Source organism: Camellia sinensis, chromosome 11 (assembly GCF_055761805.1).
Source record: "Camellia sinensis isolate YWXY chromosome 11, ASM5576180v1, whole genome shotgun sequence".
In the NCBI taxonomy this organism is placed as follows: domain Eukaryota; kingdom Viridiplantae; phylum Streptophyta; class Magnoliopsida; order Ericales; family Theaceae; genus Camellia; species Camellia sinensis.
Window position 1 is genome coordinate 118,702,964 of NC_138971.1, and position 17,543 is coordinate 118,720,506.

Consider the following 17,543-nt stretch of genomic DNA (forward strand, 5'->3'; position numbering starts at 1 on the left):
TATTAGAATTCTCAAACCGACTCATACCGATCATGAACCAATAAAGACAATTTTTAATAATTAAATGAAGGTCACATGAGCATAAATATTGGGTCGAGTAGCTTTTAGGTCATTTCTAATGTTTAGTCCAACACTACAAGTTAATCCTAATCTATTTTTACGTCAGAGTTATGACATACGATAATTTATAATTTTGAGTAGATAAATTTTTAGATTTTACAAAATAAAAAAAAAATAGTATATTGACAAATGTAATTTACTATTATCACATGGTAAATTAAAATTATGAAATTTATAAAACAAAATGTATTAATATTTTATCGTAAATATAATTTTTATAATTTATTCTTTAATTTTTACCAATTAAATTATAACATGTAATTTTTTATTGAGAATTTAAAACACAAAATTAATAATATCATAACAAAAATCTTTTCTTACGTGTAATTCTTATAAAAATGAATAAAATTTAATTAATTATAAATCATTTTTACTACATAGTAATTTAAATAAATTTTATATTATTATTTTAATTTTAAAATTAATTTTTAATTATTTATTTATATTTGTGCATAGTACAGATAACATGCTAAATTTTAAAAAAGAAAATGATTTATAATTAGAGTTTGGAGGAGTAGGAAGGCATGCTATATTTTTATCCTCTAATTGAGAGTGTTGGGTAAGGGACGCTCCAAGAATTTCAAATTTCAATCGCTTTCATTTATGGATTTTGAATTTTAAATTTCAATCGCTTTCATCTACTATTTAGTTATTTGGGTTAAAACAGTTAATAAAGGTAAATAAATTAAAATAATTAATAAGATAGAATATTACATTCAATTCATACTTATTTCATTTTTTCTTTCATAATTATCAAATTAACTACTTAAAAAAAATATACTATTTTTTTTTAAAATACAACTGTTTTAGTCAAATTAAAAAAAACATATAAAAAAAAAAAAAACCAACTCAAATAGCGAACTTCCCAAGCTGTGACTCTCTCTCTGTCACTATTCGTTACACGCAGTACATTCCATCATGTCTTTCTCGGCGACCCTGAAACGATCCCAACCCTCGATCCATCCCCTCCCACTGATCCAACGCCTCCAATATCGCCCCTTCTCTACCCCACCGTCACCGTCACCGTCACCGTCACCACCACCACCACCACCCTCTTCTTTAATTGGTAATTTGCAGAAAAATTCAAGCAGTTTGAGATCTTTCCTGAGATGGGTTTCAGCAATTGCGGTGGGTTCGAGCTCTGGGTTGGTTGGGTACTACTGCTTTTCTTCAGAGAATTCGTTTTTTTCTTTCGCTGATTGGTCAACGGCTGCTACTGCTACTGCGGAAGTTTCAGTGGATGATGATCAGCCTTCCAACCCTAAATTTCTCTTTGGAGGTATATATATATATATATGTATGTATCCCATTCATCACCTTATTTGCTGTGATTGTTTTGCTACTACTTTGTCTTTAAAAGTAGGGGAAATTACAGATAAGTGCAGTCTCTTCACAAAATATTTGATGGAAATGTTCATAATTTTAAGGTCAAATACACCTCTAAGATCTGTTTAAAATACATAATGTTACATGGGAGCTTCTGGAAATTACATCCTGGCCCTTCAAGTTCTAATCGCATAACAATGGACTCTTTTTATTAATAAATCATTAAGGAATTAACAGTTTTAATAATTTTGGAAATATGTTTCAATTAACAATTCATGTAATTTTATTTTTGAATTGGAGAGTACTAGGATTTTTGTTGTTGTTAATTCTGTTAAATACAAAATTCTGGGGTATTTGTAATTTCTAAAATCACAGGGAATCCGTATTTTAAGTAAACTTCACTAATTTTAATTATTACCATTGATTTGATTTTTTTTTTTTTTTGAAAACTTCCACTGAATTGCAATTTCCCCGTGAAACTATTGATTTTTTTGGGTATACATAATCTATATTTTGATATCGTTAGAGCAACTATAGTCTGTAGTGGTTGCTATTGCTAAATTATAGAAATTTCATCCAAAAATCAATCTCCAATGGTATGCCAAATGGGTTGTCAAAACATGGCATTGCCAAACTTCAAGGTTTTTCAAAATGCTAAATTTTATCTAGAGCTCTTAGCTGTTTCTCTTTTTGTATTCATAATGGTATGCATTGTACTCGGTGTCTTATTTGGATGGGGACAATAATTAATATATATATACATATTTCTGGTATTTATATATGTATATGTGCACTGTCTATTACTTGATTTGAGAATGGGAGTGGCATTGGCATGCATACGACTTGGGTGTGACATTGTTAGTACAGAGGAGTTAAAAGGAGTGGAAATAAACCGACTTCTTCATTAATGACGAGCTTGGCTCTTCGGCAACTCATTCAAACTAGTTTAATTATGTTAGTGAACAAGCTCAAGCTTAACTTTCAATATCGACAGTGAAATGAGCTGAGCTCTAGCATAGACCTTGACTCAGCCAAGCGCGGTTGATTATATTTTTTTATTAAAGCATCAGTTTGAGTTTTATGCATTTGCTTGACTTTCAGGCAAATAGGTACATAAACACATATATATGTATATATAAATGAGGCAAAAGGATATATCAGTTATTGAAACCAATGGCCATTAACATGCCTTTATAAAACAGTGACATGCCTCAAGCGTTTATTCCACTGAAGTGAAACAACGACCCAATGAGGTCTACTCAACCACAACATCTTTTATAATGGTCTGGATGTCTCATGCATCTTCGTCTTTCTGATATAGGACACAACAATTGTATTTCACATATTACTTAATAAAGTGACATCGTTTGGTTTTGGTAAGCCTTTGTCCATTTCTACTTGTTCAAGATCATGCCACTATGGCAGATTTGAGCTATTTAGCTGCTAGTTTTAGCTATTAGATTTGAGCCAATCCATGTCGAACTCAAGCTTAGTTTATATTCAACAAGTCAAGCTCAAGCTTGGTTGGGCTAGCTTGACACGAGCTTGAACACTTAAAATTGACCAAGTCGAGCTCGAACACAGCAAAACTCGACTCAACTCAGCTCATTTGCAGCCCTAGCATTAAGGGATGAGAATGTTTAAATTGCATTTTTTGAATATTCTTGAAGGTTTTTGCTTCTTTTGGTTTAATGAGAGATGCTAGTTCATTGAGGGATATTAAGTGACGAAAAGGAAGCGTGCCAGTGCCAACCCTAAGTTTAAATTGAATCCCAGGAAATCTTATATACGTGTAAGAATATACAATTCCCTCAAGAAATTTAGAAAAGAGAGTTAGGAGCCTAAAATATAGGACTCCTTAGCCAATGACTTGGAGTTACTCCCATGTTTTGCATTTACTACCCTTCCATGGTTTTAAAAGCAGACTGCTATGTGGCGAATTGGTTGGTTCTCAATATATATTGGACCAAACTAGCCGATAAAAAGAAGCCACCAAAAACATGCCATTCCTAGACCCCTTCCAAATCAATGTATCGTCCTCCCTTGCTTGAATTGACCCACCCCAAAGCATACAAAAGAATATTTTAAAAGATTTCACATCCCAATCCCTCAACAGCCTTCAGCAAATGGGTGCCCAAATTCCCCCCCGTTGGGAAAGTTGTCCCACAATCTGCAACCGAAGCTTCTTTATTAGCCTCTATCCTAATCAATTAGAAAAAGTCATGTTCACGGGCAGCTGACCACACCAAATGTCTTGCCAAAGCTTCAATTTGCATCCACTTCCAACTTTAAAGCTTGTAAACTTCAAGAAGTCCTCTCTCACCTTGATAATACTTTTCCATACCCACTCCACGAGGACCCTTAATGGCATTGGTATTAGAACACCAATCCCCCCAATCGTAATAGTATTTTTCGTCTGTCACCCTCCTCTAAAAGTGCTATTAATCACTTACCTAATAGTATTTTGTTAAACACTTCGAACTTAAGAATACCCAAACCACCCACATCGTGTACTAGGTTTTTGCCACTTTATAATGAAATTTACTTATAAACCAAACCAAACCAAACCAAACTAAGGCCTTGTTTGGGAAGTTGAAATTTTAGCCAAAAAGCCACTACAAAAGGTCAATCCATTCTCTCTACTTTTTTGCATGTTTTTCATAAAAAGCCAAAAAACTACTAAAAAAGTCAATTCCCAAACCAACCCTAAGCCTTATGTCTAATTCAAGTGGGGTCGACTACAATGAAATTTACTTGAAGTATTATATTTGTCTGTCCAGATTGAGTCATTGCATTTCCTTTTATATAAAAACAATTCATTATTTTCTTAGCTGATTTTTTTAATCGATTTTGAACTATTAAAAAATAAACTGTTTGAATTATGCTAATACCAGGGTGTAAATGTTTCTTATTATCATTGCAGATGCATATAGGAGAAAGATTTTCTTTAACTATGAGAAACGCATAAGGATGAGAAGCCCTCCTGAAAAGGTACGGATAAGGAGATCGCATATGACACAGTAACACTTCAATTCATGGAATTAAATAGTTTCAATTTACTTATTTTTAAAGAAATGTTAACTGTTATAGTAATACAATCAAACAAAGAGTTTATTTGCATTTCTTGTTTAATCTTGTTATTAGAATGAATTGAAGAGAGAACAAAACATCTTCGTCATTACACTACTAATTATTTATAATATTCATCTTTGTTTAGGGTAAACATATGTAGAGTAATAGGATTTTGTTGGTTGTGTACCTTCTGCTTTTAGTTGGTTTAGAATTTAAAAATTATTCAATAGTGCACGTTTCCTATAGCTAATAATACTCTTGTTCTATTTACCACTGAAATATGGTTGCATTATTACTAACTACTTGCATAAAAATTATTGTTGGAGTTTATTGACTAAAAGTATTGTTGGAGTTTATTGACTAAAAGTATTGTCACTTGTGCTGGAACTTTGGTGCCTCTATAAACATCTTAAAAGTAGGAAAATCAATCTTTGAGGGTCATTTTTAAAGCTATAATTGAATTATGTTACCTTGTCTGCCCCTTTGTGTCATCTATTTTGCACCTCAAGCTTCTATAATAATTGCTTTAAATAGGGGAAGATTGGCATACGTGATATCAAGCCTACTACATTGGGTAAGGTCTCCCTTAGTTCCTAGTCACATTGGGCATGTACTTCACAAGTCACAATAGTACATTGCTTACGAGTTATGACCAAAGGAACTAATAAAAAGTCTTAGTTTTCATTTGTTTTCCACTTTCAGTGATTATCTTGTGGTTTTTTTTTTGTATTATTTTTTTTTTTCATATCCCTTGGACAAATGAACTTTATCTTGTGGTCTATGTGCAATAAGAAATAGAACCTTTCTCTTGAGTGTTGGGAGGGAGTCTCCCACATAAAGAGGTGAGCAAACCTTGATTGGTGGCTTACTATGAAGCACAGGTACAGTATGAGTACTCGTATTAGTACGATACGGGTATTTCGATACGGTAAAATTCAAAAAAAATAGGGTACAGGTACGGCTTGGTACGATTGTAAAAAAATATTTATTTTTAATTTAGAGTAATGTAAAAATTAATTAAATGGTTTTATTTGTTAAGGTTCAACCTACAATTAACATTTAATGTCAAAAGAAAAGGTATAAATCAAAATTAAATGTCAATATTAAATAACTCACAAACCATAGTTTAATTTTAAAATTATGCTAAGTATAAAACAAAAAACAAAAAATAAAAAAGAATTCTAGTGAAAGGAGTTTTATCTATGTAGTAGACGAACATATTGTTTCAACTGAGATACGGTACGGCTTGGGTATATATTAGGTACGTCTGGGTATGTCAAAAATTAAGAAGAAAAAACTTGGGTACATGTTTTGTGTACCTGGTACGTATACAGAAGTACCATACACCGGTAAGTACCCGGTACAAGTACGGCATGTTTTTCGAAGTACCCACGCTTCATAGGTGGCTCACTACCTCCTTTATGTTTGATGTAGTGCTTATAGAGGGAGCAAAATGGGGGCCTTGCGAGGTTGTAGATAGGGCATTGGAGGTTGAAATGTCTTTTCTGCATAGTTTTAAGTTTTGGATTAAAAAATTTAGTGAATTTTTTTTTTGCCCGTTCTGGTGTCTTTTATATATAATCTTTGGCTTATAAAAAAATAAAAATAAAAAGGAGACCTATTATAGACTATATTTTCGTTGTATTCTTTTAATTTCTATGGGTACACTGTTTTTCATTCTATTATTCTGAAGTTTGTAAAATTTTAAATTTGAAAAGTTGACGAGGGAGTAATACTGAAAAACTAACTTACATCAAAGCGAAAACAGAGGAGGAAGAGAACGAAAAGTTGATGTTTTTGCTTGTGTGTGTGTGCGCGCACGCGCGCACGCATGCAAGCTTACTTGTGATATGTTCCTGTGCAAGCATGTGTTTAGATAAGCTAATGTGCATGCGGAGAAAGCTGCCTCAATTTCTGCTTAGTTGTAGGTGTAATTTTATGGGATTAATGATATGCGATTTTAATTTTTTGCATTCAAAGTTGAGTGAACTATTGAACCTCACATTTTATTCTTGTAAACAAACTATTCCAAATTATGGAATATGCATAAACCAAACCAAACCAAACCAAGTCTTAAGCCTCATAAAATGGGGTCGGCTGTATGAATTCTTCTTCTCCACTCGACTCTATCCAAGGCCATTTTGTTAGTCAAATTAAGGAGATTCATATCTCTATTTACTACATTAGGCTACGTCAATCTAGGTTTATCCCTTTCCCTAACAGTACCATCTACTGTCACTGTATTGCATCGCTTCATTACTGCTTTTGTTGGTCTCCATTGTATGTGACCAAACTATTTCAGTCTATTCTCTCTTAACTTATCTTCTATTGGTACTATTTCTACCAATTCTTGAATATATTCATTCTTAATTCTGTCTTTTCGAATCTTGCCATACATCTACCTTAGCATCATTATCTCAGCAACACTCATCTTCTCTACATATTGTTTCTTAGTTGCTTAACATTCCGTCCCATACAACGTCGTTGGTCAAATTATGGAATATCATGTGTATACATTGATGGAGGCTGGGTTCCATAGGCATGCGACAACTGCGTTAATCTACAATGCTGATTGTTTGAATAGAACATCAAACATTGGATACCTAACTGAGTAATTTAATTTATTGTTGTAGATATGTTTCTTGGTTAGTTAAAACTAGTTCATGTTGAGATGTTCAATGCATGTGAATATTTACAAAAGCTAAAAAAAGGGGGAAAACGGAAGCAGAAGAAGAAGAAGAAAAAAAAAAAATTGTTTGTAGGGCACAAAATACTTGTTTAACTTTCTTCAAATTCTCAATTGTGAATTATCATAACAATAGAAAGTGGAATGAAGTCCCAATTCTAAATATTTATGTTTAAGATCAAACCTTCTTTTTTCCTAGTGCAAGATAGCTGTCCTTTGAAAAAGCTAGGCATTCCATGGAGGTTTACAACTTCCAAATCTTTGGGATCCTTGGAGTGCTATCTTGGCTGTCACCAACTCTTGTTGGCCTTTTGGCTAGAATGCCTCTGTAGTAGTTTTGTGGTTTGGCATTCCAACTCGGACTCACAAAACCAAGTTTCATCTGAAGTAGTAATAGTGAGGAAAGAATTCAAAATCGTTCTTGTTTAGCAAGATGGGTGCCATAGTAAACAACATATGATATATGCATATATAAATTGCTGTGGAGAAATACTTAATACAGGAAGAACTTTAGGATTCAACTCATCCAAAAAAAAATAAAATAAAATAAAATAAAATAAATAAATAAAAAAAATAAAAAATAAAACAAAAACTTCAAGTAATCTTATTCCTAAATTTTTTTTTAAAAGATTCCAAACTTTTAGTCATCACCTTTCATTGTTTAGGAACTGGAAAAAATGAATTATTCTCACCTTTGATTTTTCAGACATTTGCACAAGAAGAGCAAAACTGACTTTCTTGTTGTTTATTCAGGCCTCGTTTGGGAACAGGCTAATTTAGTAACTTTTTGGCTATTTGGCTAAAAAGATAGGTAAAAAAAACTTGTATGTTTGGGATGACTTTTTGGCTAATTACGAAAAGATGTACAAAAAGTAGAGAGAAAAGAGAATCTTTGACTTTTTGGTATGGGTTGTTGGCTTTTTGGCTAATTTAGTAACTTTTTGACTAATTGGCTAAAATAGCCTCTTGCCAAACGAGGCCTCACTTTCTATAAATAGGGAAATAGCCTAATATATTGTGAGGCTTGATTTTCTAGAAGTCTTGATGAATTTAAACTATGGTAGGCTTGCCTTATAAAGATTGCTTCTAATGGTGTTTTTGATATAACACCTGCAAAATTTCAATAATCTTGCTACATATCATAAATAATATTGTGCATATAAAAGAAACTGGTAATTAACCAGGTGGAGCTGTGAATATATAATGAAACAGAGGACAATGGTTGAAGATATGTAGCTGAAATGCTATTAACAACAATTGTGGTTGAAGTTGCGGAATTCTAGGTCACAAAACTGCGGACAGTAGTCTAGTTCTAGTTCAAGAAAACTTTCAAAATTTGGGAATTTTTTTTTAAAAGTTTTTGGCAATGTATAAGAAGCATTATTTCACATCAGGAAATCAAAATATGCAAACAAAGTTATAGCAAAAGCCGCTATATGCCAACTGTTAAATATTGTAACGGTGCCATCCTAGATGTGCGCCTCCGTACTTTTTGTTGCAGTATCAAAGCAGGTGGTTTCTTACTTGGAAAATTACCTGAAATGAGATTTAACTGAATCCCTCCTTGGTAACATGTTTAGTTTTTCTTAGAGTTACTAAAACCTCTTCAATTTGACTGGATTTATAGTAGCCCTTTTTAATACCTTGTTTGACTAAACTGGTGAAAGCAGTGATGGCAGGTCCATCTGTCATATCTTGCTCTATCCACACTCTCAAGACCTTGAAGTAGATGATATGGCACTACAACTTCTTGCCTCTGGTTGTCACTAGCATCTTGCCTTTTTAAGGTGTTCATATGCATTTATTCAGCTATGTAGAATATTTTGCAGTGAGCATTGGGTTTGCATGGGATTGGATTTGAAGAATGATCTGTACATTTTTTGAGAATATCTCATATAATGTTTTCCTTGAAGGTTTTTGAGTACTTTGCTTCTTTTCGAACACCAGAAGGAAAACTTTTTATGACACCGGAAGATCTGATGCGGGCTGTCGTTCCTGTTTTTCCTCCATCTGAATCAAACCTTGTAAGAGATGGATATCTTAGAGGGGAAAGGCGTCCTGGTGAGCTGCGTTGTGCTCCTTCAGAATTCTTTATGCTTTTTGACATGAACAATGATGGGCTCATATCTTTCAAAGAGTGAGTGGCTTTATATCTCTTCTATCGTATTTTTGGATGAAGATTTCTCATTAAATGTTCCGCTTGTAGATGATAATTTTTTGCTCTCTGGAGAATTGTTCTCTTAGTGTTTTTCTCGTGACAGGTATATCTTTTTTGTTACAATCCTGAGCATCCCAGAATCAAACTTTTCAGTGGCATTTAAAATGTTTGACATTGATTGCAATAGGTAGGTATCTAAGCAACCTTTGAATATTTAAGAGGTCAGTTATTATTCACAACTTGATTTATTGATGTCTGTCTTATTTTCCTTGGGTGAACCCACTAAAAGTAGAGCAGAACACTTAAATGCAGCCCTCTTAACTAAAAGTTGGCCCATTCTACTACCATTTTATGTATGGGCACATACATACCCCCTATGAAGCACGGACACGTCTCTGGAGGCAGCATATGGGTGTCGGACACACGGTAGATACGTGTCCGACACTCGACCTAACGTGTCCCTGTTTTTTTTTTTTTGAATTTTTGCAGGCGGACACTCTTTCAGACACGCTTGACACGTCATGGACACGTTGGAAACAGAAAGAAACCCTAACCATGAGACAGAGAGAAACTCTAACCCATTGAAGATAGAGAGAGAGAGAGAGAGAGAGAGAGAGAGAGGAAGAACCTGTTGAAGCCTAGATCGAGTCCTCTTCGTCTCAGATCAAGTCCTCTTCGTCTTTGATCGAGGTATTTCTTTTGCGTCTCTGTTCGTCTCCTCTCTCTCTGTGTTCGTCTCTCATCGTCTTCATCTCCTCTCTCTGTTCTCGCCTCTCGCTCTCTGATCGTCGCCGTCGCCTCTTTGCTCTGTCTCTCCCATTTTTTTTGTTTGACTCTTCACTTTTTCTTCCCTCTTCCTTTATTACCGTGTCACTCCCTCCCTATTCTTTTTATTCTTTTTTTTGTAAATAAAGCCTTGTTTGGCATGATCTAAAAAAGTCAAAAAGTCACTATCCTATTTAAGTCATATCATCTTATTTAAGTCACGTCGCCTCTCTAACACATCACTTCAAACCCAACCCATACCCAACCCATATTTCATAAAAAGTCAAAAAGTGCACTTATTTAAATCATCCCTAAATAATATAAATAAATACAAATAATATATTTATTTTTTAATTTTACATATAATAAATAAAAATAGTATATATTTTTTAATTTTACATATAATATATATAAAAAATTATGTATATTAAACGTGTCCCCAGCGTGTCGTGTCCCCTATTTTTTAAAAATTTGCATATTTACGTATCCGTGTCGTGTCCCGTATCCGTGCTACATAGCATACCCCTCTTAGATATAAACATCAGCCTACCCTCATTGCTTTTGAACATGGCTGTGCTTTGTTCTGATTGTCATCTGACCTAGACCTATTGCTTGATGTCTGGATTCATAGTTTGGAGATGAAAGATGTTCTTGAGTACTTCTTTCCCAAAGAATAAGTTTTGGGTTCCCCATTCATAATTCTATTGTAGCAGGAATTCCAATTTTGGAGGTGTAGTAAATTACTATCTATCTTCAAATTTTGTGTAGTTGAAGAGGTGCCCACGTGTCATTGTAGCCCTTCTTCTTGAGAGATGTCCAAAATGATGGTTTAGTTTTTCTAAGTATGTTACATGACATATATAAGGATCAAGTAGGAACAAATTATAAATATATATATGTTTTATTGGTTTTTCCCCCCTTAAATGAGTTTTATTGATTGTATATATCAGTTATCAATACTGCTTTTCTGTTTTATTTACTTTACTCTCTCTCCCTCTGCATGCCAATAACTCAACTGCATTGTCCACTAATAGAAAAATAGATAGAGAGGAATTTAAGAAAGTTATGGCCTTGATGCGAGCTCATAATAGACAAGGAGTGGTTCACAGGGATGGGCTTCGAGCGGGGCTAAGAATAGGTGGTTCTGTAGAAAATGGAGGCCTGGTGGAATGCTTCTTTGGTAAAGATGGCAAGGAGTGTCTCCAACATGAAAAATTTGTCCAGTTTTTGAGATCTCTGCATGATGAGGTATATTAAACTTGCACTTCTATATAAAATTAAAGAAGGAACAATTTTTTTAATTGATCTGAGATTATCTTCGTCGTTGGTGGATTTTAATGTTTTAAATCATTTGTGGCTACTTTCTTCTTGTCTTCATCATCATTTTATTTTGTTGGAAGATTTTTTTTTTTTTTTTTTAGAGAGAGAGAGAGAGAGAGCAAGAACCAAGAAAAAGGCCAAACAAAACCCAAAAGTTTTGTTCAACATGGGCATATACCTCCTCTAGGTTTGGAATAGAGGAGGTATGGTCTCCCTAAAGAGCATAGGCCCAATTTGAACACTGATATCCTCCTCTAGAAGCCAATACTGCATCAAACGTTTGGGTCCTAAAGAAATTGGTAATCATCTTTTCTCCTTAAGGAAAATTGGTTGTGTTGCAAAGCAGACTGGCTTCATTGCTTGCTAGAATGATAAGTAAGTAAGCTGGTAAATCTTATTTTGATCAGTTAACACTCAGACAGAGACCACCGACACCTTATTTTAACCTGGGATCTCTTAAGAATTTCTTTAAACAAGTAGCATGCAAATAAAGCATGCTAGTTAGTTAGTTAGTTTTTTTTTTTTTGTTTTAACTGAGAGAGAGAGAAAGAGCTCTTCCAAATACTCTTCTTTCCCCCCCCCCCCCCCCACAGCATATACAGTACCCAACATGTAAAGTAAGGGAATACCTAGAAACATTGACACTCTCTCTCTCTCTCTCTATTGCTGCATCCAGGAAACTTTTATTATGCATTTAATTATCTATTTGTATGTTACAGATGGTCAGGTTGGAGTTTGCTCATTATGACTACAAATCACGTGGAACCATATCACCCAAGGATTTTGCTTTATCCATGGTTGCTTCTGCTGACATGAGGCACTTGAACAAGTTGCTAGATCGAGTTGATGAATTAAACAACGATTCAAATCTTAGTAATGTACGTGTTACATTTGAAGAATTCAAGAATTTTGCAGAGCTGCGAAAACAATTGCAGCCATTTTCTTTGGCCCTTTTCAGTTATGGAAAAGCAAATGGTTTGTTGACAAAGAAGGATTTTCAACGAGCTGCTTCCCAAGTATGATATTCATTTGTCCTTTTAAAGTACAGTTATTCTTTTTTTCTACAATTTCTTGAAACTTTTGAAGTTATTTTTGCTTATCATGCTATAAGTTTTTTGGAAGTCAATCTATTTGGTTAAGTTTTTGAAAATTATTATTATTATTTTTATTTTTCTTTAGTGAACTTTTTTCATATTTTAGTCTATTTTTTTTTACTTTTTGGGATGCACTCCATCTAGATACACTTAAAAAGTAAAATATTTATGAAGAAATTTGAAAAAAGTTTACTAAAAAAAATACTTAAAAAAAAAACCCCAAAAGTCTGCACATTTTCATAAATTTTTATCTATAATGAACTTTTTTCAAATTTCTTCACAAATATTTTATGTTTCAAATGCATTTGGATTAAATGCATCTGAAAAAATTTGATTGAAATATAAAAAAAAATTCACTAAAGACAAAAAAACTCAAAATAAATAAATTTGAAAACCAAATTTATTTTCCTGTTTTCATGGAGTGATCTATCAATGCCAGGTATGTGGCGTCGCTCTCACTGACAATGTTGTTGAGATCATTTTCCATGTTTTTGATGCAAACCGTGATGGAAGTTTAAGCTCAGACGAATTTGTAAGAGTTTTACAAAAGCGGGAAAGGGACATTGCTCAACCTACAGAAGCGGGCATCATGGACTTTTTATCTTGCTGTTGGAATTGTACAAATAACCGCTCCATTGCACGGTTTCTTTCCTAACCAATTTTGGTACGTGGCCTGAATTTTGTCATGTTGTAAATTAGGAAAGTCGACTTCTCTCATCCAGTGGGCGGGTAGTTGAAGAAAGTGCTGACAGATAAATCCAATAGTACGAGGTGGAGGTATCAACAAGCATCGCGTCTTTGTTTGATTGTCTGCTAACTTGTGCTTGTCAGGATCATTCTATACCTTAGTGTAGACCATCTCGCCTTTTCTCCACTGCTAATGTAGGTGGCACAGATCATCCTAAACAAGTTCCTTGAAATAGAGAATTGTAGAGTTGATTTACACAATATATTAGTAATGAGGGTCTTGTACACAGTGAACAATCTAATTGTGTGAGTATTCTATGCCCGACCCTTAATTTGACGATGATATCCTTATATTTACCTTGTAAGTTCTTAAATGATTTATTTTTCTGTTTTTTACTTTCACTAGTGAACTGAGTTCTAATCAATAAATTGATTTTATTTTTTATTTTTTATTTTTTTTGGAAGTGAAAAAAAGAGAGAGAGGGTAATGTAAGATTTGGAAAACATTAGGGAAGTTGGGACACAGTGACCAAGAGTGTTTGTTGTATATGATGTCCCTGCTGTTCTCATATTTTTCAGAATGTTTTTATTGTACCATAGGCAAGCTAATTTTGCTGGACATTTCTAGGTCTCTAGTATATATTTTCGAAGGGTATTTCTATTTGCACGCTATTTGTGTTATCCGGATATAAACTTCAGGAAGCTATGGTTATGTTGCTATGAGACAGAGAGTTACATGCAATGGTATTGGAGTTGTGATTACCTCTCTCCTTGTCCTTGGGGTCTTCGTTTTCCAGTTCAACCTTGATATTATGCCACTCTTACACATTGACTTTAACACCTTTCCCTTGTGAAAAACCCAACTCAACGTACATTCCAAATAACAAATGTAGCAAGTTCCTTCATTTTCAGCATTGGATCTCAATCCTTTGGTCACTGACATTTGTAGATTTTCTCAATTTACATCCATAACTATTTGTGTCCAGTTTAAGACAGAAAACTTCAAATTCAAATCCAAACTCAAACCCAAAATTCATAGCCAAATTCCTACCATTCTCTTTCTCATTTGCTAGAAATTATCAAGCATTTTGAGTACATCATGTAACTGTATGTCCAATCAATCATAGTTTGTTATTGTTCCGTACTCTTCCTATTTTTTTGGGTCATGTAAATAACTAGTTCCTTGCTATTCAATGGGCATATTGCCACCTTTAAATTCCTAAAAGACTAGATAATTACTCATCCTTTGCATATTTATCCCAAAACTTTCAATACCCCTCCATTGCTCCCTTATCCCTCCACCTCCACCACCATCGCTCTCTTTGCCCCCACTTTTCAACCATTCCACCCCTACACCATGACCACCTTGCACAAATGTTCAAACTCATCCACCATTTTAATTAGGGTTGGGCATAGGGTTATCCAACCCGACCTACCTGACTCTACCCGCACACGTATGGGCGGTTTCGCAAATACAATAGGGTAAGGTGCTGTTTGAAATAATTTAATTTTACGATTTGCAGTCCGTCATAACCGCCCGCACTATATATATATATATATTTGGAAAAACCTGGTCGTTCATTTACTTGGAAGAATTTACAACTTCCATTATATGTTCTGTATTTATTTTACTTAATTGACTTCTAGTCTTACCTAAGTTACACTTTGGTTAATGATTTAAATGATTCACAGTACTTTTTTTTTAAAAACTTATTTATCCAAAAAAGAAAAGAAAAAGAGTATCTTTTTTTTGAACTGATTTTTATGCTTGATCAACACAATGCTCTCATATTACAAAATATAAACTGTGCAAATCATGGATGTTAAACTGATGAGTGACATAAGTGACAATTCCATTCAATCTGTAGGCAATCTCAGTGTGTGTGAAGTTAAAATTAAACAATATCTATATTAATTTTTAAAGAAAAAAATTTAAACTGCAAACCGCCTGCACATCCGCAAATCCTATCCGCAGAAACCGCAAACCGCACTGCGGGTGGTTGCGGTTTGACTTTTTCTCAAACCGCATAGATGTTGGCGGGTCAAAACCGAACCGCAAACCACACAAATTTGATCCGCGAACACCCCTAATTCTAATACTACACCAAAATTTTTAGTTTTGGATTTTGAGTCTTAAAACTTTAATATAATATATATATATATATATATTATATTTTGTAGCTACCAACGTGGAAGCTGGTTTTGGGATTAAATTGAAAAAAAAAAAAATTATAAATATTTGGAGTCAAGTGGGAAAAAAAATATTATAGCTAAAATGAAAAAATCTTGACAACTTAAGAGACAAAATGTAATTTAATCAAATTTTGTTATAATGTAGTTTGATGGGACCAAAGTTGATTCAGCAGTAAATTGAAAAAAAAATAGGAATATTATTATTAAGGGTTAAAGTGAAAAAAATAATAATTTAAAAACTAAAGTAAAAGTACCATAAAATCTCAAAGGATAAAGTAGAATTTACCTTAAATAAATTGGTAAACGAACGGTTGATCCTATTTACACTATAAATTTATCGCATTACATTCTCTTTTTAATTAACCTCTTCAACAAAAATTTAAATTTTTATTTGTTCTCTTTAGGCACTCTATAATACCAACTATACTTCCATTTCTAATCTCTTATATTCTCCTTACACAAACCTTTCAAATTGTAACACCTCCACCTTTAACTATTACAACCACCGCCACCACCACCTTGCAACTCCCTAGAACCTAAGCCTGCAACCCTCTATTTCAACAACTCTATGTATGTAAGAAAGTGAGAAAGGAAGATCTAGAATTTTTATGGTATAATTTTCAAATCTATGTTTTTTCTTGGAAGAAGAAGAAGAATAAGAAGGCGAAGATAAGGTGACTGAGAGAAAGGGTTGGAGGTGGCAATGGCGACGAGTGGCAATGGCGACAAGTGGCAATGGTAGTAGTCCAGTGAAAGTGCGCTGAAAGATGGTAGATGAAATGGGAAATTAAGGCGTTTAGTTTTTTAGGATTTAAGTGCTTTTTTTGATAATTTTAATTAGAAATAAAATTATAATAATTTTATAATTTTTATTTTGTTACATTCACTTCTTTTGAAGTTTGAAGGAAATATAATTACTTTTATATTTTTAACATAATTATTCTGGATTTTTTAAGGTTTTAATTCACATAATATTTAGGTATCTTTTTATTAGTAATTTGTTAGTCATATAAATAAAAAAAATTATGCTATCATCTCTTTCGTACTAAAATGTATATCTATATGTTCATTTCAATGTTTACCTACCATGGACACTACTCTTCGATCACTTTAACCATGCTAAAAAGAAAGTTAATATAAGCCCTGTATGGTAGAGTTGTGGAAAAGTGATTATAAATTATAGTTTAACAGATTATGGCTTATAACTGTAAATATAAACTGTTAACATATTTGGTGCAGCTGTGGGATTATGGATTTAAGCAGCAGAGTAGGTGTTTGGTTAATAAGTTATAAAATAACTTTTTACTGTGTAATTGTCTTTTTTGCCCTTATATGATATAAAAATGATTATTTTGTTTTCAGTTTTAATTTTAAAAAAATTATTTCATTAATAATAGTTAATATAATTAGTATTACAAAAATTATCATTTCATTAATAGTATCAATTAGTATAAAATTATTTCATTTTTTCATTATAAATTAATTAGTGACAATTAATGGCTTAATAAGCATCAATTAATACTAAAATTATTAATAGTTTCAATTAGTATAAAATTATTTCTTTTTTTGATTATAAATTAATTAGTGGCAATTAATGGCTTAATAAGCATCAATTAATACTAAAATTATTAATAGTATCAATTAGTATAAAATTATTTTATTTTTTTCATTATAAATTAATTAGTGGCAATTAATGGCTTAATAAGCATCAATTAATACTAAAATTATTAATAGTTTCAATTAGTATAAACTTATTTCTTTTTTTGATTATAAATTAATTAGTGGCAATTAATGGCTTAATTAGCATCAATTAATATTAAAATTATTAATCGTATCAATTAGTATAAAAGTATTTCATTTTTTCATTATAAATTAATTAGTGGCAATTAATGGCTTAATAAGCATCAATTAATACTAAAATTATTAATAGTTTCAATTAGTATAAAATTATTTCTTTTTTTCATTGCAAATTAATTAGTGGCAATTAATGGCTTAATTAGCATCACTTAACACTAAAATTATTAATAGTATCAATTGGTATAAAATTATTTCTTTTTTTCATTATAAATTAATTACTGGCAGTTAATGGCTTAATTAGCATCAATTAATACTAAAATTATTA

General features: G+C 32.7%; 1 protein-coding gene across 2 annotated transcripts; it reads left to right on the forward strand.

Moving 5' to 3' along the window:
• The first annotated feature begins 946 nt into the window (after window positions 1–946).
• LOC114261159 (calcium uptake protein, mitochondrial-like) lies at window positions 947–13,673 on the forward strand. Of its 2 annotated transcripts, XM_082894589.1 has the most exons (7): window positions 947–1,399; window positions 4,370–4,437; window positions 9,118–9,341; window positions 9,466–9,549; window positions 11,162–11,375; window positions 12,167–12,463; window positions 12,981–13,673. In XM_082894589.1, the coding sequence occupies exons 1-7, from the start codon at window positions 1,039–1,041 to the stop codon at window positions 13,194–13,196; spliced, it is 1,464 nt and encodes a 487-aa protein (XP_082750715.1). In that variant the 5' UTR covers window positions 947–1,038; the 3' UTR covers window positions 13,197–13,673. The 2 variants fall into 2 exon arrangements, with proteins under 2 accessions (XP_082750715.1, XP_082750716.1); XM_082894590.1 differs by lacking the exon at window positions 9,466–9,549 and having other exon boundaries at window positions 984–1,399.
• The last annotated feature ends 3,870 nt before the right edge of the window (window positions 13,674–17,543 follow it).